We start from the raw sequence: 27,881 nt of genomic DNA on the forward strand, positions 1-27,881 counted from the left end.
GACCTAAATATAAAATGTGAAAAGAAGTCAAAATTTAGTTTCAAAATGTAGCCTAGTCTAAACCAATAGGCACGATTTAAAACATAAGCGAATGCTTGTGACGCACCGGCCACAGCCTGCAGCCTAGAAATTAAACAACCAACCCGTGTGTGTCTGCTAATGGACACATCCACCGCTCTTAAGCCTTATCTGTAGGAGGTGGTACCAGACTCTACAATCTGCTGCACTCCATATTATATAAAATGTTATACAGGCCATCACTAAGGCTCTGTCAGCTTCAGCTGAAATTGGACTATGATATATAGGCTCCAGGTCCACTCCACCACACCTTCAGTGTGTGGCTCACAGCTCGGGCCCACAGCAGAGCCTGAGGAGCTCTGAGGGAATACAAACTGACGACGGCTGCAGAGTTTAGTGGGATGGAGATATAGCAGTATGAGTGATTCAACGCCACCTACCGGCGATCTTCTGACAATGCATCGTTGAAGCAGTAACCCACTACAGGCTGTAGGAATTCATACTAAAGACAACTCTAAGATAAACTCAGATAAAAACAGTTACTCTTTAGAGCAGCTTTATAGAATTTCATTTTACAATAGCTTCAAACATGTCATCACTGAAGCAGAATTTCTTCCTGATTACTACATTGTCTATTAGGCTCACACCCCACTGGATATATTCTTGCAGCTAATTTAAATTCTACAGGAATGTGGTTTTAGTTACAAGGTGTTCAACACGTTATTTTTGAATAAACATTATATTTACAAAGAAACATATATGATCAACTTAACCACAAACAGGGAAATCTGGCAAAAGTTTCTTTCTCTCACATACTGTGCATCACAGGTTCAATGTCGGTACCTTTCATGTAAGTAGAACATTCAGGTTCTTGAAAACTCCCATATTTGCAACCACTATATGGATATAAATACCATAAAACACACACACACACACACACACACATATATACATATGTATATGTGTGTGTGTGTATACACATACATACATACATACATACATACATATGTGTGTGTGTGTGTATATATATATATCATACTGTTTGAGCATGAGGCCAAATAAATAATCTCATTGTGGATCTGTGTGTCAGTAATATTCTGTAATAATGCTACACACCATTGCACCGTTCCACATCAATAATTTTATACAGAGAAGAGAGCCTGAATGTGATATTGTATATTTTATGTCTAAGTTGAATGCATACTTTGTAATGACGTGACAACAAATAAAGCCTGAACTGCACTGATTTTTCTGCTTGTTCTTGTGATTATTTCATGAGGAATTGTACATGCTAGATGTGCTAGTTTTTTCATAACGCAAGCTGCATTTACAGACTAACATCTGCTAATTTTTTTTTTTTTTTAAATGGAGAATTTAAAATAATTTCTTTATGACATTTTCACAATCTAGTGAGGTACATTTGTAGTAGAGAGCGGCCCTACTGATGTGAAGATCCTTGTGCAGCATAAAATGTTATATTCAACAATCATATATATCTAAAATTAAATAAACTCTCAATCTACATTTCATGTAAGATCACTTACACTGTTTTACTCAAGACAGTTTTGTTTACTTGATTATGTGACTGCAACATCCCACCAGCAGTTCTGCCAGATCAGGAAATCAGCACCATGGAGAGCTCCTGTCAAGAAAAGACAAGAAAATCTTTTGACAACTGTGGAACAAATATATTTTATTGTAAACCTGTTCAGGTCATCTCAGGCTGAAGAAATGTATTATCAAAAAAAGTTTTGGGAAACATGTACATGGATTTAAACACTAAGGGTTCTGTTTTTATATTCAGATTAGACACTGAAATGTCAAATTATGTATTGATTTCATAAATTTTAAATATTGCAAACTTTTATCCAAAGCTGCAGGACTCCCATTTGTGTGCTCAAATTCTGTTGTGGACGACCTGAGCCTGTGGAAACTGAGGCCTGATTTGAAAACAGCATTTACAGAGACTGTAGCAGCATGATGAAATAAGACAACGGACAGAAACAATTCCAGCCTGGAAAACCGTTCAGTGACATTTAAGCACTGGGGCTGCCCTACAGAGCTTCCTCTCTTTGGATAAGGTCACTATAGGTGGCTGTTTATTTACTGGAGAATTCATGAGATCAAGACAAAGTAATTTCTGAATGGACAGTTTATTAAGGCTTGATTTCTTCTATAAAGAAAAACCAAGATAGCTCTTTTGAACATGTTATGCCCACTACAACTGTGGTCTATAAGATAATCAATGTTTATTTAATATTTCATGTCATTAATCCTTTTGTAGTGTTGATACATATACTTTGATGGCTAGCCTGACATCCGTCTATTGCAGCAAACATCTTCCGACAGTTGTCATTAACGTGCATGTAAGCCCTGTACTATAATCACAACCAGCTCATGCTTCCTGAGGCAAAGACGGCTGTGGCTGCGACATCGGTGGCATCCTTTAGCTTCTCACCTCCCCCTGACTCTGACGCTGGATGGAGAGAGCGGTGTCGGTGAAGGCGAAGGCAAACATGTGAAGGGCGTTCACCGTATTGCTTGGATCAACCTAGCTATTGATTAGTGCAGGTAAAAAGGAGAAGAGATGGAGAAGAAAGGATCCTCTTGGAGGTCTGGTCTCTACATAACAGGGGGATACACTGGCCAGGTTAAAAAAAAAAAAAAAAAAAAGAAAAAAAATCAAAAGAAAAAACATACAATGTAGCTTCACACATCTCGAAATACGGTTGTGAAGCATACGGTTCATACTCACACTCAAGTGACCCAAACAAAGTGCAGTACTTCTGTCATCTCAACATTATAAAGGGGATAAAGTCCTGACAGAATCAAGATAGATCATATAGCACATACACAGTCTAACATACTCTGAAAAGACCAAACAGCTTCATGAGTCCAGGCCACATTACCTAAACAGGTACAAGTGTCAATATCATCTTTTTCAACTGAAATATTTCAAACAGAAAATTGTGAATTGGGATCTGAATATTTGATTTGGTTACCATGAAGCTACATCAAATTTAAACTTGTACAGAAATAAAACAAAATAAGTCAGAATGAGAAAAGTCACCTTAATATGAAAGAGACAGCCATGTCTATTAGCAGCATTCCTCTCTGCAACATGGTAACCTCGCAATCCACAAAATACTGAAGTCACAATCTCAAACTAATCAAGAGAGAACCTGCTGATCTCAAACCCTCATTAACAAATAAACTGCATTCTGGCTTTGAATGCCCTGAAACCACTGATACGACAACAGGGGGACACTGTCCTTTAAAGGACTAATCAACATCACCACTCTCACCTCACAGAGAAGCTGCAGGATGGATAATAGTTCAACATTTCCAGCAGACTTAACTATATTGCAGCTTGCCATGCATGGCACACACATTTATTAGTGACTTTGTTCTTTTAATAACCAATCTTTTTTTTCCCATGAACATACCTGAAAGTACTTTACTGTATCATAATCAATGGATTCAGTCTAGAACAAACTATTTTTTGCAACAACAACCAAAAAACACACAGAAACCACATTTCATTCTTATTTTTTTCTTACTCGATAGTAAATCAGTTACATTAATTTTTAGGTTATACATTTTTAGGCTTTCTCCATGAATATATAGGCTCCTACGTTAAAGCTTAGCATTACGACCAACATGATAGACTTAGCAAAACCAAATTCAAGGAAAAAAACAAAAACAGAGGATTAAGACAGAATGATGGTGAATGGACAAATATGTGAACCCTCCCCCCATTTTGTGGAACAAAAATGCACAAGCAACAATTCATTCTGAATTGACTATAAAACAATTTAAAATGGTGGATGCGACAGTTCTCTCAGACTGGGTTGCGTACACAAGCAGAATCTCCTGATGAAACATACAAAAGACCCCTTCAAGACAAACATCAAAAGAAAGCAAAGCAGAGGGGTGTGAATGATGTCAATAGTACAATTTTTGATTTAAATGGTGAGAGTTCTGGTTGTGGAGGACACATCCGTTATTTCTTTCCCAGAGGCCTTTGCAATTCCTCCTCTGAAATGTCTCGAGTCCCGTGTGACTTCACACTATCCCTGATTTCTCCAGCAGTGTCACTGTTTGAGCAGTTCTTTTGAGAAGTCACCAATAATTAGAAAAAAAAAAAGTTAAGGCTCCAGAAAACAGATTTCTGAAATGAAAATTGTCAGTAGTAAGCCAAAAAATAGAGATTTTGTCGATCTGAATGAAAAATAGATAAACCATTGAAGTTTTATTATCGCACAGTTCCAAGTCCAACATTGCCTTTGGGATCCTCCAACCCTGTTGGCACAGTTAAAACTCTGAAGCATGGCAATGTTGCCCCCAAATGGACAAATAGGGGCAGGACACATCCGTTCCTGATTGTACTGAAATATAAAGTGGCAGATTTTTTTCTCCATGGTGCAGTCAAACCCTGATTCAATTGGAAAGAGGAGGACTTGGGGGCAGGAGAGAGAAAACCAGTCTGGTGAGAGAAGAGTACAAGATGGAACGGGAAGAAAAATACTTAAAAAAAAAACCTGAACTAAAGAGTGTGGTGGTGGCTAGGTAATACATTAAATCAGCTTGTTATCCCTGCACAAGAAGTGGGTGGTATATGGGGCAAAAAAAGCACAAGTCTCAACAATGGCAGAGATTCACCAGGATTAAATAGAAAAAAATGAAGGGCTTGGTTGCATTTTTATATTCTTCTGTCTCTTAAATCAAAAGTCCTAGTGTAACTGTTGATCAAGCCAAGGATAAATGTCCTCTATTGTTTATTCCTGTTTTGGCGCTCCTGTTTGAAAAAACAGAGCAAAAAAAATATCATCAGACATACAAACATTACATAACAACACAGTAAACTGCAGGAGATTTTGATGAACAGAGGCCTGCATTTATCTATTTAAAGCAGTGATCAAATATTATTATATTATCTAAAATTTCATCTTTACAGGTTGAACATAATCAAAAACAGTCATCAATGACAGAAAAAAACCTTAATACTCCCGAAGAAGTCTATTACACCAACAAGAAAGTATGACAGTTCTTTACCTGATCCAACCGAGAGCGGTTCTGTATCTGGGCAGGTTCAAAAGTCTGTCAAAAGGAGCAAGTGAGAGGAAACAGACAAAACAAGAATTAGTTTTTCACAAATGAGGCACAAATCAACAGTCAACCAGTCAAATGAGAGAGTGAGCGTAGAAAAGATAAGCTCGGATAAACTTATTCTGGTCAAAGATGCTAAAGACATATTTATGGTAAAGTAACAGTGAGATGACTTTACCCACCTTGCGCACCTCCTCCTCTTCTTCCTGCCTCTTCTCGTAATGGGAGAAGTCATCAAAGATGGAGGTGGTGTGTTTGTAGGTGGCAATGATCTTGAGCACCTGCTTGGCCTTCTCCAGAGGAACCTCCTGGGTGTCGCGGGAGTTGGTCACTGGCTTGTTGTCATTGTTCTCCAGGCGGATGTGGCGCAGCTGGCTATTAGGCACGTCCTTAACAAACAACCAGTCCACATCAAATTTGCCCTTCCACTTGTCCTGTGCCCAAACACCAGCACTGGTGCCATAGTCCACTGGTGAACGCATCTCTGCCACGCCGCAGAAATGACCACTGCCATTGACACTGAACAGCAGGTACACAGGACCTTTACCACTCATGGCCCGGAAAGCTGAGTCCAGCCGCTTATTGCCGTGCTCCGTGCTGCACCAGATCGAATACTTGATGGAGCGATGGATATCATCCTCAGAGTAGCTCTTAATGATGAAAACACGACCGTTCTTCAGGTTCCATTCAAAGTCCTTGGGATTGTAGCTGTGGGAGGCACGCAGCTTCTCCAGCACTGGGTGGGACTCTGCACCAGGTCCCTGGCTGGCAGACAGTTGGGGGCCAGTGTTCCCACTACCAACCACACCCATCACACCACTACCGTCTTGGCCAGGGCCACCCTGCCCATAGCCTTGGTTGCGGTTGCGTGGGGCAACCCAACGGTTCTGGGGTTGTGGGGGCTGGGTGTGGTTTTGGTAGGGCTGAGGTGGTGGCTGATGGTGCTGGTGCTGGTGCTGGTGCTGGTGTTGGTGCTGGTGATGGGGAGGTTGGGGCTGTAAGGCCATTGGTTGCATCTGGGGCTGCACCAAAGACTGGGGAGGAGGGGGCTGCATGGGTCCTTGCTGCATGGGGGCTTGAGGTGGCATGGCATGAGGCATGCCAAGAGGCTGCTGCTGCTGCTGCAGTGGAGCTGTGGCTACTTTAGTCACTGGGCCCTTGTCCCAGGTCCCAATGTTCATGTTGTGTTTGATGGGTGGTGGGGGCAGAGCTCCCCCTGGATTGGGCATCCCTGGCTTTATCTTAGCTTTCAGCTGCTGCAGTTTGGCAGGCTTGCTGGCAATGGCCGCCCAGGAGGTGGGCTTGGGTGGGGGCATGCCGATAGGTGTGGCTCCATTTCCCGTGGCTGCCACCGCCGGGCCACCAATCACAGATCCCACAGCCTTGACACCTGAGCCCTGGCCAGTGACATCCCCTCCGATCTTCAAGCCAACCATTCCCTGCTCCAGGCTGTTCATACCAGGGGCTTTGTTGAGGGTGTCACTGTGAAAGCCCGTCTGACCATCAGGCACCAGGGTGCCCCCCAGGGAGCTGGGAGGATAGCTGTAGCTGCCACCATAGGCTGAACTTTGAGTCTGCTGGCCCTGGGAGCCACTTGTGCCCCAAGCAGAGAAGGCAGGATTTTCAGGAAAAAAGTTAAACCTGTGGGGGTAGATGCTGCTTCCCAGGCCCCCTGGCTGGCCAAACACTGACTCATGCATGAAGTGATGGTCTCCATTACTCAAGGGTCCGTAAGGGGTGAGGTATGGAATAGGGGGGTCCCCACCGGTGGACCATGGAGCCTCACTAAGGGGGTAAGGAAATCCAATGGAGGGGGCGTAGTAGCTGGACAGGTAGGGGTCGGTGATGGACTGGTAGCTGTTGTTCTGGATGAATAAAAGTGAGCAGAGCCTCAAAATTAATTTAAAACCTCTCTATAAATTAAACTCTGCTACCTCTGTTTTATATTAAATATCTTTTTTTAATGGTTTACTAATGTCACTTAATGTGAGTAACTAATTTATATCCATCATACAAGAGGGGAATAATTTACCTTTACTTAATCTCGTCATGATACAGTTCTACTGAAATGATCAACTCATGTCATACTTCTACAAATTTGTATAATACTTAAGTCAGACACATGTCAGGGATTAGAACATCAGTTTAATTATGTGCGTGATTGTGCACACCTTATTGTGGCATACATCAATAACAAATACCCTTACAAATTATGTGATATTCATTTGAACCATACTGTATAGTCCTGGTCCATTTGTACTTGTACCTAATTAATATTTGTTAATTATTTGCAATTTTCCTAATAATTTTCAAGAGATGGAGGTTGAGTTTTACCTGAGTTGATTGACCAGTGAGGTATGGCTCAAAGTCATTGTCATGGACAGTCTCCTTCTGATGTAGTGAACCATTTTGCACTGCAACAAAACAAAATTACATTCATGAAAAATTAAATATAGGGGTGACAGAGTTTTGTTTTTACGGGACAGATTGCAACAAGTAGTTTATTTACCCTTTATTGCAAGTTATCAAGTTACACAGAGTTTCCAATGCAGCACACAATAGATTTAAGGATAAACATCTGATAACCTAACACCAATGAAATATTTTAATCACATTAATTCATGCTGAGATTAACTTGTTTAGTTTCATACTTATCTATCAAATGATATAAATCAACTCACAATTTTAGTACTTAAATCTGTCTGTCCCTATTGTAAGTGGTCTTCCAAAAAACAATCAAAAATCAGTGAGCCATAAGACAGCCCCATGGCCCAGGAGACAGCCGTATCCTGGGGGTGAATCAGCCTGTGGCCAGATGCCAGCCAGACCTGCAGGTACAGAGTGAGTCAAGACCTGCCTGTCACTCCGCCTTCTCCATCCACTGCAGTAAATCAAAGATGACTTGAACATCATAAAAAAAATACAATTACAAGACCATAACAACACCGTTGCCAGTGCTAATGGTAGTGAGGAACTGACAACAGTGACTTCCTAGTAAATCATACTGGGGTTGGTGGTGGGACTGAGAGAAGAGTGAGAATAGAACAACCCCTTACAAATCCCAGCTTCTGATAGTATGAACCACTCAGTACCTGTAGGAATTAATGGTGTCTTTAAAAGTTTGCAGCTTGTTGCTCACACAAAGAGCAGGCTGTGTTCAGTTTGGATTCACTACAGAACTGAAATGATTAGTCAATTAATCAATTAGTTGAGCGACAGAAAATTAGTCAGCAAATATTTTGATAATCACTTAATCACGAGTCATCCATAAAGCTAAAATGCCACAAAATTGTTTGTTCCCATTCACCTAATGTAATGATTTCCCGTTTTGCTTCGTTTTATACAATTGCAAATCGAATAATCTGGGGTTCTGGACTCTTGAATGGACAAAAAAAGACATTTCAAGACATCAGCTCAGGGTCTGAGAAACTGATGGGCATTTTTTTGCCAATTTCTGGACCAAACAACTGGAACTTGAAATCAATGGCATATTAACATATAACAAAAATACTGCAGTTACAAAATTCATTGTGAGGACCAAAGCAGTAAAAATATTCACTGAAGCTTCTCAAACCACTCAAAACAGTGTCATGCATGTTCCACACAGTTATATTCTTTTGCCAAAATATGCATCTAAAGGCAGTGTGCTCAAGTCATGTTTTGGTAAAAAAAAAATGACTTGAAACACTGCCTAAATAGCAAACTGGATTATGATGGAAGTGTGATTAGATGGGTTTCTACTAGAATCCAAGCTAACCACAAACTTCATTCTCTGTGAACAAACATATTTTAAAAAGACACCTTTTAAGACTACACGTGTCTTTGTGTGTTATACTCAAAAGGCAGATTTGGATGGAAATAACTACAAACTAAAAATGTAAATGTCAGTCCATACCTTGCATAAGTATCATGTACATATTCTCATCATGGATACTATCAATCAAAGTCCTTATAATGTATCAATATCTCTGTATCAATTAACAAAGCAATAGAAAAAAACATGTTCCCCCACAAGCCACAGTGTTGAAAATGTTGTATAATGTTTCCCACAGTGACTACAGGTTTCTGAAATTCATCAGCCCTTTAACATGGTGGATGTTATACTTCAATAAGTCTCTGCACACATTTTTACCACTGGTGGCCCAGCCCAGTATTGTTTGTGCTCAGTATTCATACTTGACACTTTCAGTAGCTATATATTCATGATACAGTCAGCCTAATTGTTAAAGGAAAAGATATGGCTTGTTATCTGTGATAAAAGAAAGTTAACTCAACCACATTACAAGATTTTGAAGCTTATGATATCAATGTGCCAAGACCCAGCATATTATACACTATACAGAATATATTGTGTAGTCTGGCAGTAATGTTTTCAGAGCCAAGATATCATTCCATGAAAGGCTAGTGTACTTAGTCGGATAGCAGTAGGCCCAGACTAGATGTCCAAACAAATTATCTTGAGTCAGTCTTCTGTGATGCCGCGACTCACCTTTAGATGCTTGTCCCTTTGATCTCTGCTTCCAGGTTAAACCATGAAAAGAAAAAAAGAACGACATGGTTATTTTCAGTCGGTCTGAGATTTCACACATAGGTTGGCACTGAGTACAGTCTCAAATGTTGTCTGTTTATCGCTCATAAGCTCAATGTAAGACTACTTCCTGAAAAGAGACAAAGCATAATATTTAGCTAACATTACTCTATGGTGAAAGCTATATATACTAACAGTTGGCTACAGATATTACCGTCATTTATTTTGTGTATTACACAATATGGTGTGCAACTTATTGTTAGTTTATCAACCAGCTAACGCTAGCGTTAAATCACGCACAACTTTGCTAACTAACGTAGCCCCCTTTAAAATGGCTTTCTAAACGCCAATGGCTTTAATACAGCTTGTAATATAGTTTATCACAAATGGCCGCAAACATTTACAGCAGTCTAGACATCATACATACACATTGCTTTAAAAGTTGTCTTTCGCAGAGTAAGTTAGCTTCAGCCTCAGTAATTCTTGTATCGTTAGCTTTAGGTTTCACGTATTCAGCCATAAGGGGAGTTTTTCTGCTACGGAGGTACTAACATTTAGTTTCACACAAAAATGCATTTGACAACGGGTTGCAGTCTAACGCGATTGGGTTAATTTTTCTTGAATCTCCATTAAAAACATTTAACCATTTCACGGTATCTTTCTAACTTGCTAGCTGCATGCACCGGCCAACCCTAGCTAGCACTTCCGAGGAATAGCCGTAGCCCAGTACATCGTTAACGTTAGCAGGTAGCTAGCTTCCAAGCTCTCTACAGGCGAGATACATCGTCCTTCCTACCTGAGGGTCAATGCTTGTGGCAGACATAATTCATTAAGCAAGTCCCTGGATTCTCACAGAGCCTGAGCTTGTGACTGGATTTCAAGCACCGTGATTTGAAAGCAAGTTCACAGCTCAGTTACAGTTAGCTATGTGGCTAATTGTGCCGCTTAGCGTGTGGCTAGCTCAGCTGTATATTTTCCGCTGTGGGCACGTATCCCAACTTCCACAGTTCAAGTCTGTCGCCTCGGATACTGTGTCCGAAAGCAGCCGGTTCCTGGTACAGGTTTTCAAGTTAATGTTACGTGTCGCCGACTGGACCTTTCGTATCTTGATTATATTTCTATCCTCGCTCGCCCTTTACTTTGAATTTTTATTCCACAGAGAGAGAGAGAAAGAGAGCCCTCCTCAGTTACGTTAAAGCTCTGTACACTTCCCCAATGGCTGCTCCATCCGGGCTTTGAGCTGCCGCTGCAGTTCACGTCGTTCCCCGCGGGGGGTGGGGGTGGGGGCTAAACTTTGAAGCATCATTTCCATTAAAAAAGACAGTGACTGTGGCTAATGTCTGTGATTTAGATCATACAATTAAATAACAAATGCACTCGACTCATAAGCATAGATAAGAACTTAAGTTAAGAACTTCAGTCTTAGTTTACTGGCATTGGTGCTATTTTCTGCATTCTCTGACGGTATAACCTGCGCCAGGGGGCTATCAGCAGACTAGTGTGGTTTTCTGCTGGGCCTCTTAGATCTAATACATTTTAGTTCAGCACAGAGCTCATGTGAGACTTACTGGATTGCAAAAATTACATTTGGCACAATAAGTCCACAGTGAACTTACATTTTGCAAAGCTTGATGCTTATGGCATCAGTCAAATCTCTTATGTAGTTGCAGTAAACTGTGCATCTTGTCTTTTTGGCCGGTGACCCCACTTAGATACACAGACAATATAGATATAGACTATTTTATATAGGATTTGTAAAGCTGACTGTTATGACAACCATGTGTAAATTCCTCACTGCCATCCATGTGCGCATGTGGTTCATACCAGGCTGAAACTTATAGCAAGAAAATAACTGATGTCACGGTTATAATTTGAGTATGACTAGCAATTTAACATGAGCAGGTTAGGTTATGACCTGCAATAAATTACAGTAGTATTTCTCTGTTTCACCACCAGGAGGTAGCAACAATACATCCACAATCACCTAAACTCTGCCAAAGGTCAAATTCTTAACTTACTGTGTACAATGTGTAAGTGAACATCGAAAGTTATATAGCTATTGATATTCACAGTAGCACGTTTAATGGTCTTATCTATGACAAGATGTATTATCACGTATAACTGTGACACTGTAATTTAAGCAGACAATTTTATTTCCTATCTTCTGTAGATTTTGTTTTGCCTTTGCTTTCTCTGATACTGCCTGCAACCTCATCACAGCTCACTGACCCGCACCCTGAGCCACTAAGTTCTGCGTTATATTTTCAAGGAGAGTAAAGACCACACAGCTGCTTATTTTATGTGTTTGTTGAGTTTGTTGTTGAGACTTATCTTCACTGTTAATCTTACAAATTCAAGTGCAGAGGGAAAAGAAATCCTGTAGGCCCTTGAAGACACAAACACTCACCAGAGAAAAAGGTCAGTGTCAATGCGATTAGGAAAAAACAGGATAAAGAGCCACTCTTGAGCTTCTAATACTTTGAAAGGTCAAGTTTTCTTTTTCTATATGAGTCTGTGAACATTTGTTGAAATCCAGAAAACCCCTCATGGAAAAACACCACAGTACTCAGCGTATTCCCATAAGGAATCATAGGTTAAAATGGTTTTCTGTTATTCAGTTGTGGGCTTATTCTGTTCTTGCTACTATATTTTAATATCTGTGTGATATCCCTTTAATAGTCCAGATTAGTTGTTAGGCTATAGTATGCTTCTAAAACTATTTACATGGTGGGCCTTTTTCCCTAAGAGGCAGAGTAACATGGCATGTTCAGGCTGTCATTCATTCAAGCGTCAATGAGCATACATTCTGGCATTTAGTGGCTTTTCTGGAAAGCAGTCTCCTGTAGGCCAATGTGCAGGCCCCCACAGCTGATCATATTATTTCAGTCGGTGTGCTGCACTCACCTTCAGTGCGCGCTCCACTATGGACCGCAAAAGGGATGACTGGCACAAGACAGAAAGAGAAAGGAAAACCTACATGCCACAGAATGATGGATGACAGGAGTACTATGCTGCACATTCTCGAGGAGCCTCAGATGCGAAGAGAAGGGGAGAGACTTCGAACTTTTCAGAGCTGGCCAGCAGATGCACCTATCACATCTGGAGATCTGGCCAAAGCAGGCTTCTTCTTTCTTGGCCCCGGGGATAAAGTCCAGTGTTTCTGCTGTGGAGGGATTTTAAGATGTTGGGTGCACGGGGACAGCCCAGCCGCAGAGCACAAGAGGCATTTCCCCACTTGCAGTTTCATACTGGGTCGAGCTGTGGGAAATATTCCTCTCCAAGTTGGATCCTCGGACTCCGTGGATGGCCAATTATTGAGTCAACTCCAGAGGATGACTATGGATGATCAGGGGACAGCTGGACAAGCGGTCTACCCAGAGATGGAGGCAGAGGATTCCCGGCTCACCACTTTCCACAACTGGCCAACTGAGGCCTCAGTCCAGCCAGATGTTCTCGCCAGAGCAGGATTTTTCTACACAGGTGCTCACTGTCTCACTAGTAACATTTATATCCTAAACATCTGCTTTCTTTAATATTTTATGAGCAACATTTGAGTATCCATGAGTATATTTCAGTGAAATATTCAGCACTGACCCAGTCACTGCTAGAGCGACCTCTCTTTGTGAGAGAGTTAATAGTACAATTGTCCTGCTGAGTCATGATGTTGTGGACAGAACAACCTGGACAAAGCTGGGGCTGCTAAAGAAGTAGGGTTCACAGCTTTAGGCAATACACAGCGTGTGGACACAATATCATGAAAACCTATACAAAGTCTTGCAATCAGATAAAGTAACCCTACAGTGACCAAAGCAAATTATTGATTTACCTTTGTTATATAGTTTGTGTATGAGATTGAGTCCTTGTAAAATCAGACATATAGACAAGTTTTGTTTTAGACATGTTTTTTGTTGATTTAGGACAGAAATGGAGTGTAAGGATCTTTTCTTTGTCCAGCCGCGTCATTAGCTTCTTCTCTCAGTGATCTCGTTCATCCTGACAGGTCACGGCGACAATGTCAAATGCTTCTACTGTGATGGAGGGCTGAGAAACTGGGAGCCAGGAGACGACCCGTGGCAGGAACATGCCAAGTGGTTTCCACGGTAACAGCAGGACCTGTCACTGGCACATACAAAGACAATTGTTGAACACATAATTTGCCTATTTTATTAATTTATTTATTTTGTTTTGCACTCGCAAGTGAAACTGTTCTGCATTCATACTTCATTAAATTATAAAATAGCATGTTTGTATTTCTCAGGTGTGAGTTTTTAATCCAATCGAGAGGGCAGGAGTACATCAGCAACATACAAGATACTCATTTCCATCTGGGTGAGACTGTGGTGAGAACCTTTACCCCTCTTATCTGGATAAAACCTATTTGTCATACTGCAGACATAAGAATAATTCCGCATTAATAAATGACAGTTTGCCATTCCTGCATTTAAATCATTCATGACTTTCATTGTGAATTTGAAATATGATTACTTTTGAAGGGTGGCTCACAGACCTCCACAGGCAGAGATATCAGCTCCAGAAATGGTAAGTCATATAAAATTCTAAAAAAGCAGAGAATGAAGGATATGTACCAAACACATAAAAAAAAAACCCTTCATGTCTGCTGTGTAGATCGGGATAAAAAAGATAGCAGCCTTCTGCTTTGATGCAAATCATCAAAGTGTCAACATCCACTCCTGCTTGTTCACACAAAAGGGGAAAGGTAGAGCAAACATTTTGAGTTGCACTGCAGGTGGTGGAAATGGAGAAAAGAAAGGCTGCATCTGGTTGATTGAATTATTCTTAGATCATCCTGGGAGTTCCACCTTGGTAGAAACATGGATTTGAAGTATAAAAGCAGACATGGCACACAAGCGCTACTTAAAACCCCAAATGAGACTCTGAACACACTCAGTAGGTTCATTACTTTTTTTTTGCAAGGATGCTGAAAATGAAATAACTGGATGTTCAATTACCTGAGCTAATGTTTGCTCTCGGGTTGCAGTAATTAGGGAGCGCTATGGAAACCATTTGACTGTTGCTCATGGTTGCAGGGTAGTCATGAGAAGGCAATTATTCCATACAATGAAGGCATCACAATTAGAATCCATTTCAGCAAGTATACAGAAGAGGTCCGTGGTTTGAAATGTTAATGTATCGGCAGATAAAGGCAAGCTGCACAATTTGTCATTTATTTTCCCACTTATCTAGTGGATTGTATAGTATGTGGTGCTAAATTGAACCAAACGTCCAGTGGCTGGTCACTAGTCTTCCTCACCTCACCCTTCCTCTCATCTCCCAGATGTGGTCGGAGGTCTGGGCGCTTCCTCGGCCATGCTTTCTCCTGTGGTGCAGACTGTGCTTCAGATGGGCTTTGAGGCCAATCTGGTGGAGAGTCTGGTCCAGACCAAGTATCTTTTGACAGGCCAGCACTACACTTCTGTATCTGACCTGGTCACTGATGTACTGCAGGCAGAGGAGGAGGACAGACGGAGGGGCCCGCAGAGCAGAGGTAACAGCCAACGTTTGAAAGTTAACAAAGTTTTTTATTTTTTTACTCAAGTACTGCATTTAAGTACAGTTGTAAGGTACTTGTACTTTACTTGAGCATTTCAATTTCCTGATACTTTTTGCCTCTACAGTTACAGTTATAGTTACTGGTTACTTTTCAGATTAATATTTTACATATAGTAAGCCTATAAAATACATGTCTAGTTGGAGCCCCTTGTCACATTTCAGATTCTCAAACATGTACCCTCTAAATTTCTTAAATTTCATTCTAATCACTGTTGGAGGCGCAGCGAGGAACAGATTAGAGAAAGGTTTTGAAGCAGAACTTTGTTTTTTCTTCTGCTTTCCCCATTAATCATCTCATTACCCCTCAGATTTATGTTGTGACCCATCAGAGGAGGCTCTACCCCTCAACTGGGAACCACTGGACTTAACCACCTATCTCTATCAAGTGGTGAAAACTAGCTCCATCTATTATGTAATGAATCACAAAATGCCAGTCAAGGTCCATTTCTTTCGTAGAACCAGTACTTTTGATACTTTTCAAGTATCATCTGTCGTTTTCTGACAATCTAAAACATAATTTTACTTTAACTTCCATTTGTTTGCATGTTGATATGTCACAATGGATGTTTGAGTTCATAATGTGCCTTGACTGTCTTTTTTCATGCTTGTGTGCTTCAGATACAGAGACGAGGCAGGGCTCCAGTGCTGGAAACGTGAGGACACAAACACCCGTCAGAGAGAAAGGTCAGAGGTCAACATCTCCATGACTAGCAGGAAAAACAGCTACTGTTGTACTTGTAATGCTTTTCATAATCAATTACAGCATTGAACCGCTGCCATACGATTGCTCTATCCTGCAGCATTCAAGCTTCAGACACAACAGTCAGCTTGTACATATACTCTGGCCATGTATGTGTTCATGTGTTTTTTTTTTCTTCTCTCTGTGTGGTTTGTCGAGCAGTGAAGGACCCCAGTCCAGAGGAGCTGCTGAGGCAGCTGCAGGAGGAGAGGACCTGTAAGGTGTGCATGGACAAGCTGGTGTCCATCGTCTTCATCCCCTGTGGTCATCTGGTGGTGTGTGGTGATTGCGCTGCCAGCCTGCGTCACTGCCCCATCTGCAGAGCTGTCATCAGAGGCAGTGTTCGTGCTTTCATGTCCTAAATCTGTAGTGAGAAACTGCTGCTATACAGGTGTTACATGATTGGCCTTGAGTTTTGCTCTGTACTAATTTTCTCCTTTGTACTGATAAAAATCAAGAGTGCTGCTTGTTTTGTCGGAGGTTAACAGATTATTTTCTACAATAAACATTTTAAGCTGTTTTTGTTTTTTCATTTTTTCATTTTCACACAAACAAAATGTCTACTAAATAAATGACACACCAGATCATTAAAAGAGCACATTCTTTTATTAACAAACACCTATTTACATGAACACAAAGCACAGTTCTGGATAAATAGGATTACACAATCAAGGTCACATGGGGATGGGGCAACACAGGACACAAAATAGAAGAGAGAAATACAAAAAAAATCTTTTTCCACTTTCTATGCAAAGAAACAGAATTATCTACAAAGAGGTGGAATCTTTTTTTCAGTGGAGACTAACACACATAGACAACCATAACAGGTTTTAACTAATTCCAGTCACTGGGTTTTAGGAAGAGGCTGTATTGCACTGAGAGGAAGACTCGTTTTACATAATGATTTTAGTAGTATCTTACTACTAATACTGATTATGTTACAATATGAGGTGCTCTGTGTTTTTACTAATCCACACACCAGTTAGCATACCAGGAGTGTGTAAACTTTAAATTATAAAGACAATAATGACTTATAAATTATTATTGCATCTTTCCAATAGAGAGACCAATCACATCAAAATAGATCACTCACATTATTCTGAAATTAGTCAAGAGATTAGTTCAGAATCATAACAGTTTGTAGACTGTCTATCTGGCAGTGACAGTACATCTAATATCACAGAAATCTGAGGCCCAGCAGGATGTTTTCAGGTGCTAACAATAGACAAAATGGACTGAAAAACAAAATGAATAGAAAGCAACTTTTTTTTTGATTCTAGGAAAAAAATAGCTATGCTGTCAATTTCAAGAATTCGCACCAAGAACTACTGCAATCAAACAAATGATATACTGAAAATATTCTGTATTCAAATTCAGTGGCTAAGAAAAGATCTTAACCGAAATGACAAAGACAGAGGACTGAATGTAACAATGAAACAACCAGGGCAACTTGCTGACTCCTCTCACATGACAGTTATTCAGTATCAACATGCTATTTTAAGATTCACTGTTATCCGCTAACAAAAAAATGAGTTTGAGTTAAAAAAAAAAAAATATGGAGATTTGTGGAAGAGCGGGCTTGTGGCAGAGACTCAGCAGCCTCACAACATGTACATGAACACTCTGAACACCAGAGGGCAGTAGTGATTCACACAATCAGTGAGGCAACAGGGGATCTGACTTTAGCTGACTTTTGACCTGATAGATTAAACATTAAGCGCAAAAAAAAAAAAAAAGTGCTACCACTCAGTTTGGGAGATATGACCCAGGTGTGTGCACTTTTGCCTAAATCAAGTTATAATGATACTGGGTCAGAATAAAAGAAATATGATTAAGAAACTACCCAGTTTATCCAGCTCATACACTGTGAAGACATCAGTTTCGCTATTTTGTCATTACTTAATATGCTTTACACATAATTACAATACAAACCCTGTAAAAAACATGCTATAAAACAATCACAACTGAGACTATCACCAATGAGAATCTAAACTGTTGAAGTGACAGGAGACAATGCTCTGATCCACTCACGTATAGCCATGCTACTTCTACACAGAAGACCATACCCATAAGACTCAACACTGTTGTGTGCAATATGAATCGTAAAACAATTTCTATTGTTTTCTCGAAGTTAAATATATGCTGTGTAACCTTTACTCGAGTGTGTGTAATGACCCCCCCCCCCCTGCCAGCAGCCTGATGTGTCAGTAGTTAGAGGAGAAAAACTGAGGTGAAAACAAAGCTTTCAACACAGCGTCTGACACAAACACCTGACACTTCAGAATTACTGACGAGGCTGTTGGTGAAAATAGTCACAATAATAAGACTCTGGAAATAAAAGCAAGACTCGCATGCCACTCCCTGTGTTTGAACGCCTCTTACACGCTAACGCTCTTTTGCATTCTTGATAGTTTTCACGTCAAACTTTCAACCATAACTCTCAACCACATGTCAACCCCCTCCATCCCCACCCCCCCACCCCCCGGCTCGTTTCATTATTTACATTTTCTATTTTTGACAGATGCCCCTGTAGGTTTGGTGCTTTTGTTCCCTCCCCTCCCTGTACCTCTCCACTCCCCTGCCTCTTCCTGCTTTACTTTGTGTATTTATGCACACAGATCCTGGCCTAAAGTAAACAGGCTGCACACAATAGCTCATTCCACAGGCTCCACTGTAATTCAGCCCTCCAGCCAAGATCTGAGCCAAACCGGCAATAACATGCTAAATCACTGAGTCCTCTAAGACACAGTACCGCAGACTGGGAATGCTGGGCAGTCCCTGATTACATACACAATGTATTTATATGCTGTACATGTTCTATACAGTCATGTTCTTGGGGAGTATTAGACCATTATGGGCAGGTCACAGCGATGGGACCTCAGCAGAGAACTCAACACAAAGAAAATGATTGATACTTCCCTAAATACACAATATGAGGCTTTGTTGCACTGTAATCCTCCCGTTCCCAGAACCCGTCATCCCTCCCTGGAAAACAATGGACCCTAACTGAGAAGTGTTGGCTTTTCTGGGCAGCATACCAGTAAATGACATGTTTAAAGCACTGAAATCAAAAAGGGGGGAGGAATGTCTGGCGTGTCCCCAGTGCACTGGGATGTTTGTCTCCGTGGGAATTTGCTGTGTCACCTCCCTGCTGGACGCTCTCCTATTTACGTAGACCTGTAAAGGACAGAAACGTGGGAAGGAAGAACGGAGGGTTAGCAGTTGTTGGCCAGCTCAGACACAAACACATTTATATACACACACACACACACCCAGACACACACACACACACCCAGACACACTTCCCTGGATGAATTTATCCAGGATATAACTCCCAGTAGATTTGGGAGACGAAAACTTCCTCCCTCCCATTAGAGACGGAGCTGATTAAGCTGTCAAGAAGCTAATAAAATATTCATTTCATGTTGGCAGAGACTTATTACATGACTTCCCAGGCTTATTGTTATTAAATTCTCTGCACAACTTAATTGATTAATCCAATTTTAGGCAGATTTTTGTATGTTCTTCTTCATATGCTCCAATCAGTAAATGCCCGTGGCGTGAGCACACACACGCACACAAACACACGTACACACAACAAGAAAGGCCTTTATTTTCCCCAAAGCCCTCTGACAGGATGTAGCATGTTTCAAAGAACATGTTACTCCCCAGACATGACATGAATCTCCAGATACTGAGCAAGAAACTGTCTGCACAACCTCTCCTAGTCGGTGTTGTGTTCTAACTTACTGGGTCCTGATGGAGTAATAAAAAGCTCTGGAACAAACGAGTAGGTGGACCTTGAGTTGAGGTTATTTTGTAAACTCAGAAAAATAATTCTTGTTTTGATTAATGAATAGTTTCAGGGAAAATCTGGGAATGTGACCTTGAAAAAGAAACAACTACATGTAGGCAATAAATAAGTAAATAAGCAACTACATCCACAAAAAGGCACAAAAGGCAACGTGGTGATGGTAATGTGCATATTCACATACACCTGTTATTACAGTCACATTTATAACACACGGGGATATATATACACACATAATGGGATGATAGCACAGTCATACTTACAGGTACATGGGCTTTAAGAGGAGATGAGATGGTTTCTCATTGACATGGTAGAGTGGGAATGGGTCAAATCCACCAATAAAATCAACTGAAAATTAAAAACATAAATTATGGAGTAAATCAAAAGACAGACAGTAACAGAATATGACACTTAACTAAAAAGACATGCATGATCAAAAAACAAGAACAACACAAGATGAATGAGGAATGAAATGGAAACAAAAGACACAGTGGGAACAGTAATAACACAGAGATGTTGAAAGGTAGTCATCTTGGCACGAACACCTCACGCTTTAAGTTTTTTCATTTTAACTTTGACAAATAAAAGTCCTCAAAATAAAAAAAATAAAAAACTCTGCTAAAACTTTTTTTTCATCTGTGCATCTGCCTAGAGCCAGAGGGAAAGCTCGGGAACAGGTGAAAGCTGGCCAGCTGTCAAAATAGCCTAAGCCTTTTTATCGCTCCGAAACAGAGGTGACCTTCAGCCACCGACCGAATGCTCAACCTTTTCTGTTTATTTTCTCACTTAAGAGTTCAGACTCTAGGCGAGGGGCAGATGAGCAAACGAGTGTTACGCCATGCGAGGAAGAGAGAGTGACAAGCCGGTACCAAAGTGCAGTGCATTTTTCACAGATGCAGAGAGAGATTTTTGAGATGAAGGAAAATGCTTGCGGCTCTTGAGGGGACACAAAGGTTGAGAGGGAGAGAGGGGAGGGGGGAGAAGGGGAAAACGGTGCGCGTCACGCTTGTCGGTCTGACTGACAGGGGGCCAAAGAGATTAGGTGGAAGGCGTGCATGTGAAAGAGGCCAGCATGTCCACAGGCTCTGAAACTACTGTAAACACCACGAGGGGAGGGAAAGGAGAAACGGAGATTGAGCCTGATGCAGTGGAAATAGACACTAAGCAAACAGTGGATCCTAGTTACAGAGGATAACACAAAGAAAAAAAAAAAAAAAAAGGGCAGATCTGTTACTTTCTGGGAACCAACAACTGTGGGGAGAAAAATAAACACAAGCCAGCCATGGAAACTACTGTAAGGCCAAATCAGTTCCATCCTGATAAGAGGAGGCAGGGGTGGTCTGCTGAATACTGATAGGTGGGCAGGATGAATGCAGAGAGCCACAGGGTGCTGTGGTGGGGGAACTGTCCCTTTACTGTGACCCTGCCCTGGTTTCCAAGGTTTCTCCATTTCATCTGTACCCCACACACACACACACACACACACACACACACACACACACACACATGCGCGCACACATGCACACACACACACACATGCGCGCGCACGCACACGCGGGCACGTACACACGCACACACACCAAAAACAAAAACCTTTTACTTATTCTTTTATGTACCAGTGATTTTCTCATTATAAGCAGGTGGGGATCCAACCCCTGCCATGATAAACTGTGCTGAGGAATACAGTTAGATCATAACGATGGTTGCCATTTTTAGACACACTAGCAGCTCTGGGGATGGGAATGTCGGTCGGCCCATCTGTCAGTTCGGAGTGAAAAATCACGGCTACTGTTGGATGCATTGTTGTGAAATTTGACAGAGATATTCAGGGTCTCCAGAGGATGAATCCTAATGACTTTGGTGATCACCTGACTTTTCATCTAGCACCGCAAACAGGTCAGATTTTCCACCTTTGCAAGACTACGTTTTATGACAGCATACCTTCAAAACAAATGGAAAATTCCTGCTATGCTACATACATAGGAAAGGAAAGTCTCTGGATATACATTATCTGAAAGCTCAGAACCTGTGCCTCAACAGGTGCCTCTATTAGCCACTAACCATTCCTACTTTAATGAAGATATCCTGGTTAGAACCTTATTAAAATGCTTCATTTCTAACTCTTATCTCTTCTACATACTGTATAGTGTATGCCAACCAGTTAATTGCTTGAACCTTTTTTCAAATAATTATTACACACATTTATCCGACCACGACCTTCAGCTGAAGCCTCTGTATAGCTCACCAAACATTGATGGTTGAGAAATCAGTGTTTACAACAGTAAAAACAGAGCTAACATACAAACACTTTGAAAATGAATGTGATGGGTGGAAAGTTGCAATCTCAAGTGGCCTGTTCATTCTCAAGAGATGCTTTAAAGGAGCTATTTGTAACTTTTTGATATTGCTACATAGCCAGCCTTAGCAACCCACTCTGTTTCTATCACTTCTTTCCTTCTACTGATGTTAGCATGCTAACCAGCTCTCCCCAGCCCGGTCGGCCTGTCACTTTTCCGATTACCAAGTCACTGTAGCATCCAGTCTGCCCTGAAGAAGTAGTGCTTCTCAAAGGATGTGTTTTAACTTGTGGTCTTATAAATGCAATGATGGCTGAAGCTCTCGGCAAGTCTGGTAGGTAAACAGCTGTTGGGTTGAACTTCCAAATAACTCCATTAAACACAATTCTAATGTTTTAACATGTAGATGGCAGATTTGATCTGCCAACACCAGGGAGGATGGCATTCTTTCAATATGAAACTGAGAGTTTAATTTGTCCTCTCTAGTGCAGATCGTGACCTTGGAAACAGATATTGGCAGTTGATCAGTGCATTTGATCCTCCAATAATGAAAGAGCTTGGTTACTCCCAGGCAGAGGGAGATGGTTTTCACTTGTGTGGACACATGCAAGAAATGAAAGGTATGTAGGTCAACAGTTAAGGCATCTATGTGGTGCCCCTCAACAAGCAAGGAATAATATAAGACGATTATGTTTCAGTTTAAGTGGAAACTGGCTGAAATCAGAGGACATGTACTGAACCAGGAGAGACACTGGCAGTCAGTCTACCGTATACTGCCGTATCGCACCCTGTGTGTGTGTGTGTGTGTGTGTGTGTGTGTGTGTGTGTGTGTGTGTGTGTGTGTGTGTATGTATTTGTGTGTGAGGAGTTGGCGAGCTGACACTGAAATGAAACACAGGCACAGAGATAAAGGGAAAAAGACCAGGAGGGAAAAACAGGGTTGGTGAGAATAAAAGAGTGGAGTGTGAGGAAGATTAAGAAATTCAAGGAGAGACAGGGCAGAGACAAAGACAGCGATATAGAGATAAAGGGCAGACAGATAGCTCGACACTTCAGAACCTATCTGCAACAATCTAGAAAAGATGAGATACAAGACACAGTTGTAGTCTGTGTCTCAATCTCTCTCTGCCTCGCACACACTGTTTTTTGAGCAAGCTCCATTCTGCAATACTGAACCTCTGTCCTCACACACCATTACACAGCCATGATTGCTATACAGGCTACTCATTTACTTTTAAGACTGGTTTAGTGGTTTTATGCTTAGTTATTTTGCATATGAAAATTGCAGGTATGTTTGATTGAGAGTGTATTTAAAGTTAATCATCCATGCAGAGAGGAGAAAGGTTCTACACAAAGATAGAACAGGAGAGCCTCTGCAAAGTTTGCCTGTTTGATGATGCTCAAATGAAAATGAACAAGTGATGACCTTAATGTGACAAATACAGAAAATATTGCTCCTGTGTTTATTTCTTTGTGACCTATTACAAACTGGATGTCTGTGTTAAACCCTCAATACGTGTCACTGCAACTGCCAATCTCCTATTTGTCATCCAATGTCCAGCACCGCCTTTATTCTTCTGTCAGTCATATGTTGATACATACACTGACCCAGTCATAATGTCCATTATCTATACAACTGAATTTATACAATAGTGAAACAGTGCTTGAAATGTGTTTACTGTCCGTGTCTGTTCATGATTATAAAACAGGGCTACAGCAACTGTAAATGAGTAACAAAAAGGAGGAAATCACTAAATTAATTGGACAAGATAATCAAAACAAGACCGTGTATATTGGTTAAATATAGTCTAATATGCAAATACTGTGATGCAACAATGATAGTCCTGCTGATTATGTGATTTAGTAAAAACTACTGTATGCGAATCGCATTTACATATGGTGATCGCCATGTCCTTATTTTCTAATAACAACGACAGGGGCGTAGACTGTCCTGCCCTTATGGATGCAACAAGGTCAATCAGGCCTGTACACACCCACCCACACAGTCCTGAGAAGAGCTTGAATCAGGCAGCATAAGTGAAATTATCATTGTGAGCTTCATGAGCTGGGAAGATTCTGACATTTCTTTCACACGGCAAAAATGTCATATTTTACATTTACAGTATCGTACAAAAGATTTAGATATTTTAGATGCTACATGTATTTAGATGTTTAGATTCTTATCCATCATGCAATACCAGCAGGGAGGCGTCTTATCGGACCCAGATCCATTCTGCAGCGCGACAACCTCCCCAAACTTACAGCCATACAACCGTGAAGTGTACCTAGGAGAATTGATGCTGTTTGGAAGGCAAAGGTCGTCACATATAATATTGATTTGATTTGAAGTTTTCTTCTGTCTACTCCACTCTGTATGAAGTTAATTGATCAATAAAAATTATTCATGGCATCATATCGGAAAGCATCCGCACTTCACTTGTAGTTCCTAGAAGTTGTACACATGACTGTACATCTTATTAGAATTATTTAAGAGTAAATAATACAAAAAACAAATACTTTCATGTGCACATTTTTTGCAGTATTATCACAAATGTTGTTTGAATGCAGGCCTTTTGCACAGCAGACATTTTGACTGGTCATAGCAAGGAAAGCACAGGTGTTACAATATGAATAATAACACCCCGACCCTGAAACCGAAGCAAATAGATGGAATTCAGCCGTCATTAGTTTTGTTTTTTATATCGGTGTTTTTCCGACTGTCGCATATTATTAAGTCCTCGGTTGAAAAAGGTCTATTAACAATCTTTGTTCTTCTTGTTTGACGTCATTTTCAATAACACTTTGAGGTGATAACAACAGAATGAGGCTTTTTTGATGTTCTGACCTTTTCCCTCATACACTCCGCTTGCACATTCATCCATCCCTCCAGTTGCTCTGTCTGCCGTGGAGGATTTTCTGGGGATGTGACTCAGCACACAGGGCGGCAGCATAATTAGCAGACATGCTAAAGCGAGCTTATCCCAGCGCTAGGCAGCTAACTCCATGACCTACTTTACAAAGAGGATTTTCCCCACCACTCACTCTGCCGGTGTGTCTGCTCACCACCGATAACTCTGTGTAACAAATTCATACACATAAACACCTACACTCAAACAGTCACACACAGTCTCACACACACACACACTCTCACACACACACACTCATATAGATCCGTGTGAGTGCACATACACAGGCACATGCACTTATGAAGAAAGGAAGTCACATCAAAAAGGAAGATCTCTCTCTCTGTCATACATACATGCACGCACGCATTTGCGCGCGCGCGCGCACACACACACACACACACACACACACACACACACACACACACACACACACACACACAGACAGACAGACAGACACACACACACAGTATCAGTAATGAAGCCTGAAAGCCATGTCAAACCCTGAGCTGATGGTGTATGATGCTTGTTATTCTGCCCATTGTGTCTTCTTGGCTTCTTGCGAGTGCGTGTGGACGTGTGCGCGTGTTTCATTTCGCTATTCTTTACGCAAGCCTGAGCACTCAAATTTAACTCACCCCTTTCCGTGGAGAGTGGGGGAGTGCTCGTCGTGTGAAGAATTCCTGTCTCATCTCCTTATTCGTGAAAAGCTCATCTTGTCTCGTGTTGTTTGTTCCTGCATATTGCCCCGTCTCCTTCTCCCCTCCTTGGCTTGCTCCTGACAAACACCTCCCTCAGCTCCCCTCACGTACTCCTCTTTCTGTCTTTCCCTTTCTCTTTCTGTCTCTGAGGATTCTTCCTACCTTCCTTGTCTCGGTGAGGCGCAATCAACTGTGAAGTTATTGACCAGCAAGGCGCTTAATGAGGCTGATACAATGAGTGACCAGAGACCTCTAACTTTTTACAAGCACACCTCATTAAAGCTCAAAAAGCAGAGACAGGAGAAGAGACAGAGAGAGGGGGAAAGCCAAGACTTCTCAAACACACTAGAACTGGATTCTGATTCGTGACTGTTCAATCTACCTGTGAAGAAACCATAAAGCATACAAGGGAGAAGTGAAGAGAAGGAAAAGTTCTGTGTAGGAGGAGATATGCTGATGCAGCCAGGGAGCTTGATGCTTTAATCTACACATCAAATGAGAGGAGAAAATGAGAGCGGCAAAGTGCCTTGGCTGGGTTTTGTGTTGGTGCGAGAGTGTGCGTGTCTGTGCACCTGTGTCTTCATGAACAAATATGTGTGAGTGTCTATGCGTGTGCGTGTGTGTGTGTGTGCAGGCTAAGGGCTGATTACAATAACAAAGAGCTAGCAGTTGGAAGCGATGTAGCTGCGTTTTACCCCAGCACAGTCGGGATCAGAGAAGAAGTACAAGATAATTAAAACCAATAAAAATCACACCATGTTCTGTTTTCACCCTGAGCAACCTTTCCTTATTGCTTGCTTGCTATTTTCATCTCTGTATTTGAGCGCGAAAGACTGTCTGCTACGACTTTAAACAAACACACTCTGCGCAAACTGTCCACACTGGGAATGAAAGGAGCTCACAGGTCACCAAACACAAAATGAAAAGACGTTGAGGGCAAAAGTCTTTTTTTTTTTTCACTTCACTCCTGATGAAGTGGTATTACCCTCCAGGGATTACTTAAGGGTGACTGGTGATTAAGTGGTGCTGCCCAGAGCTGGGAGGGGAAATCAGTTGGATGGTGATGTTAACTACTTACAGCCAGTGAATCTCTGGTATGTGACCACCAAAGAACAGCTTGGACGTGTGTACCACTGGTCTACAGGAACACACAAAGAACCCACATCATATTTCCCCCAAAGAGTCTTAAGATGCTTTTAGTTTGTTCATTATGCTGTTTTCAAATCAAATCTGTCTACAACAGGGAGAGACATAATTACAGCCAAGCTCAGGATTCTTCATAATTAGCATTCTGACAAGCACATACGTATGAATATGTACCTGAAAAACTCCTTGGCTAATCCTCACAGAGAGAGCTTGTTTATTCCGCCATTACAGATCCAGCTATCTGACACCTACGCCTTTCTGCATTTGGTTTCAAAGCATTGCATAAATATATTTGTAAAGGCAGATTCTCATGCCTGTGAACTCAGCTATGTATCCTCGCAGTCCTGCAGTGCTAATCAGATATATATGAATCCCACTGACCCTCAGATCCAATGTTTCCTGTCCCTTGATTGGCTAACCCCCCGCAGGACCTCTGACCTGCTGCCTATGAGGTCACAGCAGCTGCGTCATTTATCACAACTGTCTGTTTCTGGTTTCTCTGTCTTCTCTGATGACTCATTTTAATGGTCCCCCCTTCTCACTCTCTGCCTTTTTTTATGCACGTCAAGGTGAACTCTTGAGCTCATCTGACTCCATAGTGAGACTCACAACAAGACACATCATACAACAATACAGACAGGAGTGGAGATAACGCAGTAAAGAAACACTTTAAAAGAAGGATGTAGATGTTTGAGTAGTTGCGAGAGACACGGGCGTGAGGCGGGAAGGTGTGTGTGTACGAACATGAGAGTGGGGGAGGTGCACAAATGCAGTATAAAAACACCCATCCTGCTCAGGAAACAGACAGCTGGAGCGACAAACAAGGGGCACATGGAGTGGAGAAAGTGAGAAAAGTGAAAGCCAGAGTACATTAAAGGAAGCGAGGAACAGGGTTCACAACAGCAGTGAGGACCACACAGACCGCTGAGGAGCAGAGATGAGGCGACGAGTGTACACGTGAAAGAGAAAGGAAAGAATGGGCCGAAGGAGGTTTGGAGAGGGAACACATGGCTCCTTTGGTTCTTGAGGGAGAGAGAGAGGGCCCAGCTGGTGTGGGG

The 27,881-nt window shown here is 41.5% G+C and overlaps 3 protein-coding genes across 7 annotated transcripts in view; 1 reads left to right on the top strand and 2 right to left on the bottom strand.

Annotated features, from left to right (window-relative positions):
* Positions 1-2,155: 2,155 nt before the first annotated feature.
* Positions 2,156-10,875, bottom strand: LOC111651786 (YTH domain-containing family protein 1). 2 transcript variants are annotated; one of them, XM_023401837.2, is made up of 6 exons: positions 10,452-10,875; positions 9,617-9,641; positions 7,462-7,541; positions 5,310-6,992; positions 5,074-5,118; positions 2,156-4,816 (listed from the first exon to the last, which is right to left on the bottom strand). In XM_023401837.2, exons 1-6 carry the CDS (start codon positions 10,476-10,478, stop codon positions 4,790-4,792), a joined length of 1,887 nt encoding a protein of 628 aa, XP_023257605.1. In that variant the 5' UTR covers positions 10,479-10,875; the 3' UTR covers positions 2,156-4,789. The 2 variants fall into 2 exon arrangements, with proteins under 2 accessions (XP_023257605.1, XP_023257604.1); XM_023401836.2 differs by having other exon boundaries at positions 9,617-9,644.
* Positions 10,876-12,555: 1,680 nt separating this feature from the next.
* On the top strand, positions 12,556-16,485 carry birc7 (baculoviral IAP repeat containing 7). Its single transcript, XM_023401842.1, has 7 exons — positions 12,556-13,135; positions 13,656-13,755; positions 13,914-13,995; positions 14,149-14,194; positions 14,952-15,161; positions 15,845-15,910; positions 16,128-16,485. The coding sequence occupies exons 1-7, from the start codon at positions 12,595-12,597 to the stop codon at positions 16,325-16,327; spliced, it is 1,245 nt and encodes a 414-aa protein (XP_023257610.1). The 5' UTR covers positions 12,556-12,594; the 3' UTR covers positions 16,328-16,485.
* A 67-nt stretch (positions 16,486-16,552) lies between these two features.
* Positions 16,553-27,881, bottom strand: part of nkain4 (sodium/potassium transporting ATPase interacting 4) — a 46,808-nt gene continuing 35,479 nt past the window's right edge. Inside the window, exons 6-8 of one of the 4 annotated variants that reach the window (XM_087172798.1) lie at positions 26,756-26,815; positions 20,040-20,124; positions 16,553-19,142 (exon numbers count right to left, since the gene is read on the bottom strand). In XM_087172798.1, the coding sequence (XP_087028924.1) occupies positions 19,133-19,142; positions 20,040-20,124; positions 26,756-26,815 (155 nt within the window). In that variant the 3' untranslated portion in view covers positions 16,553-19,132. Of the gene's footprint in view, positions 19,143-20,035; positions 20,125-26,755; positions 26,816-27,881 lie in introns of those variants that run through there. The other 3 variants (XM_023401827.2, XM_023401828.2, XM_087172799.1) reach the window with 3 other exon arrangements.

The sequence above is a fragment of the Seriola lalandi genome, unplaced genomic scaffold (genome assembly GCF_002814215.2).
Source record: "Seriola lalandi dorsalis isolate HSWRI2012SDOR001 ecotype SW California unplaced genomic scaffold, Sedor1 jcf7180002053772, whole genome shotgun sequence".
In the NCBI taxonomy this organism is placed as follows: domain Eukaryota; kingdom Metazoa; phylum Chordata; class Actinopteri; order Carangiformes; family Carangidae; genus Seriola; species Seriola lalandi.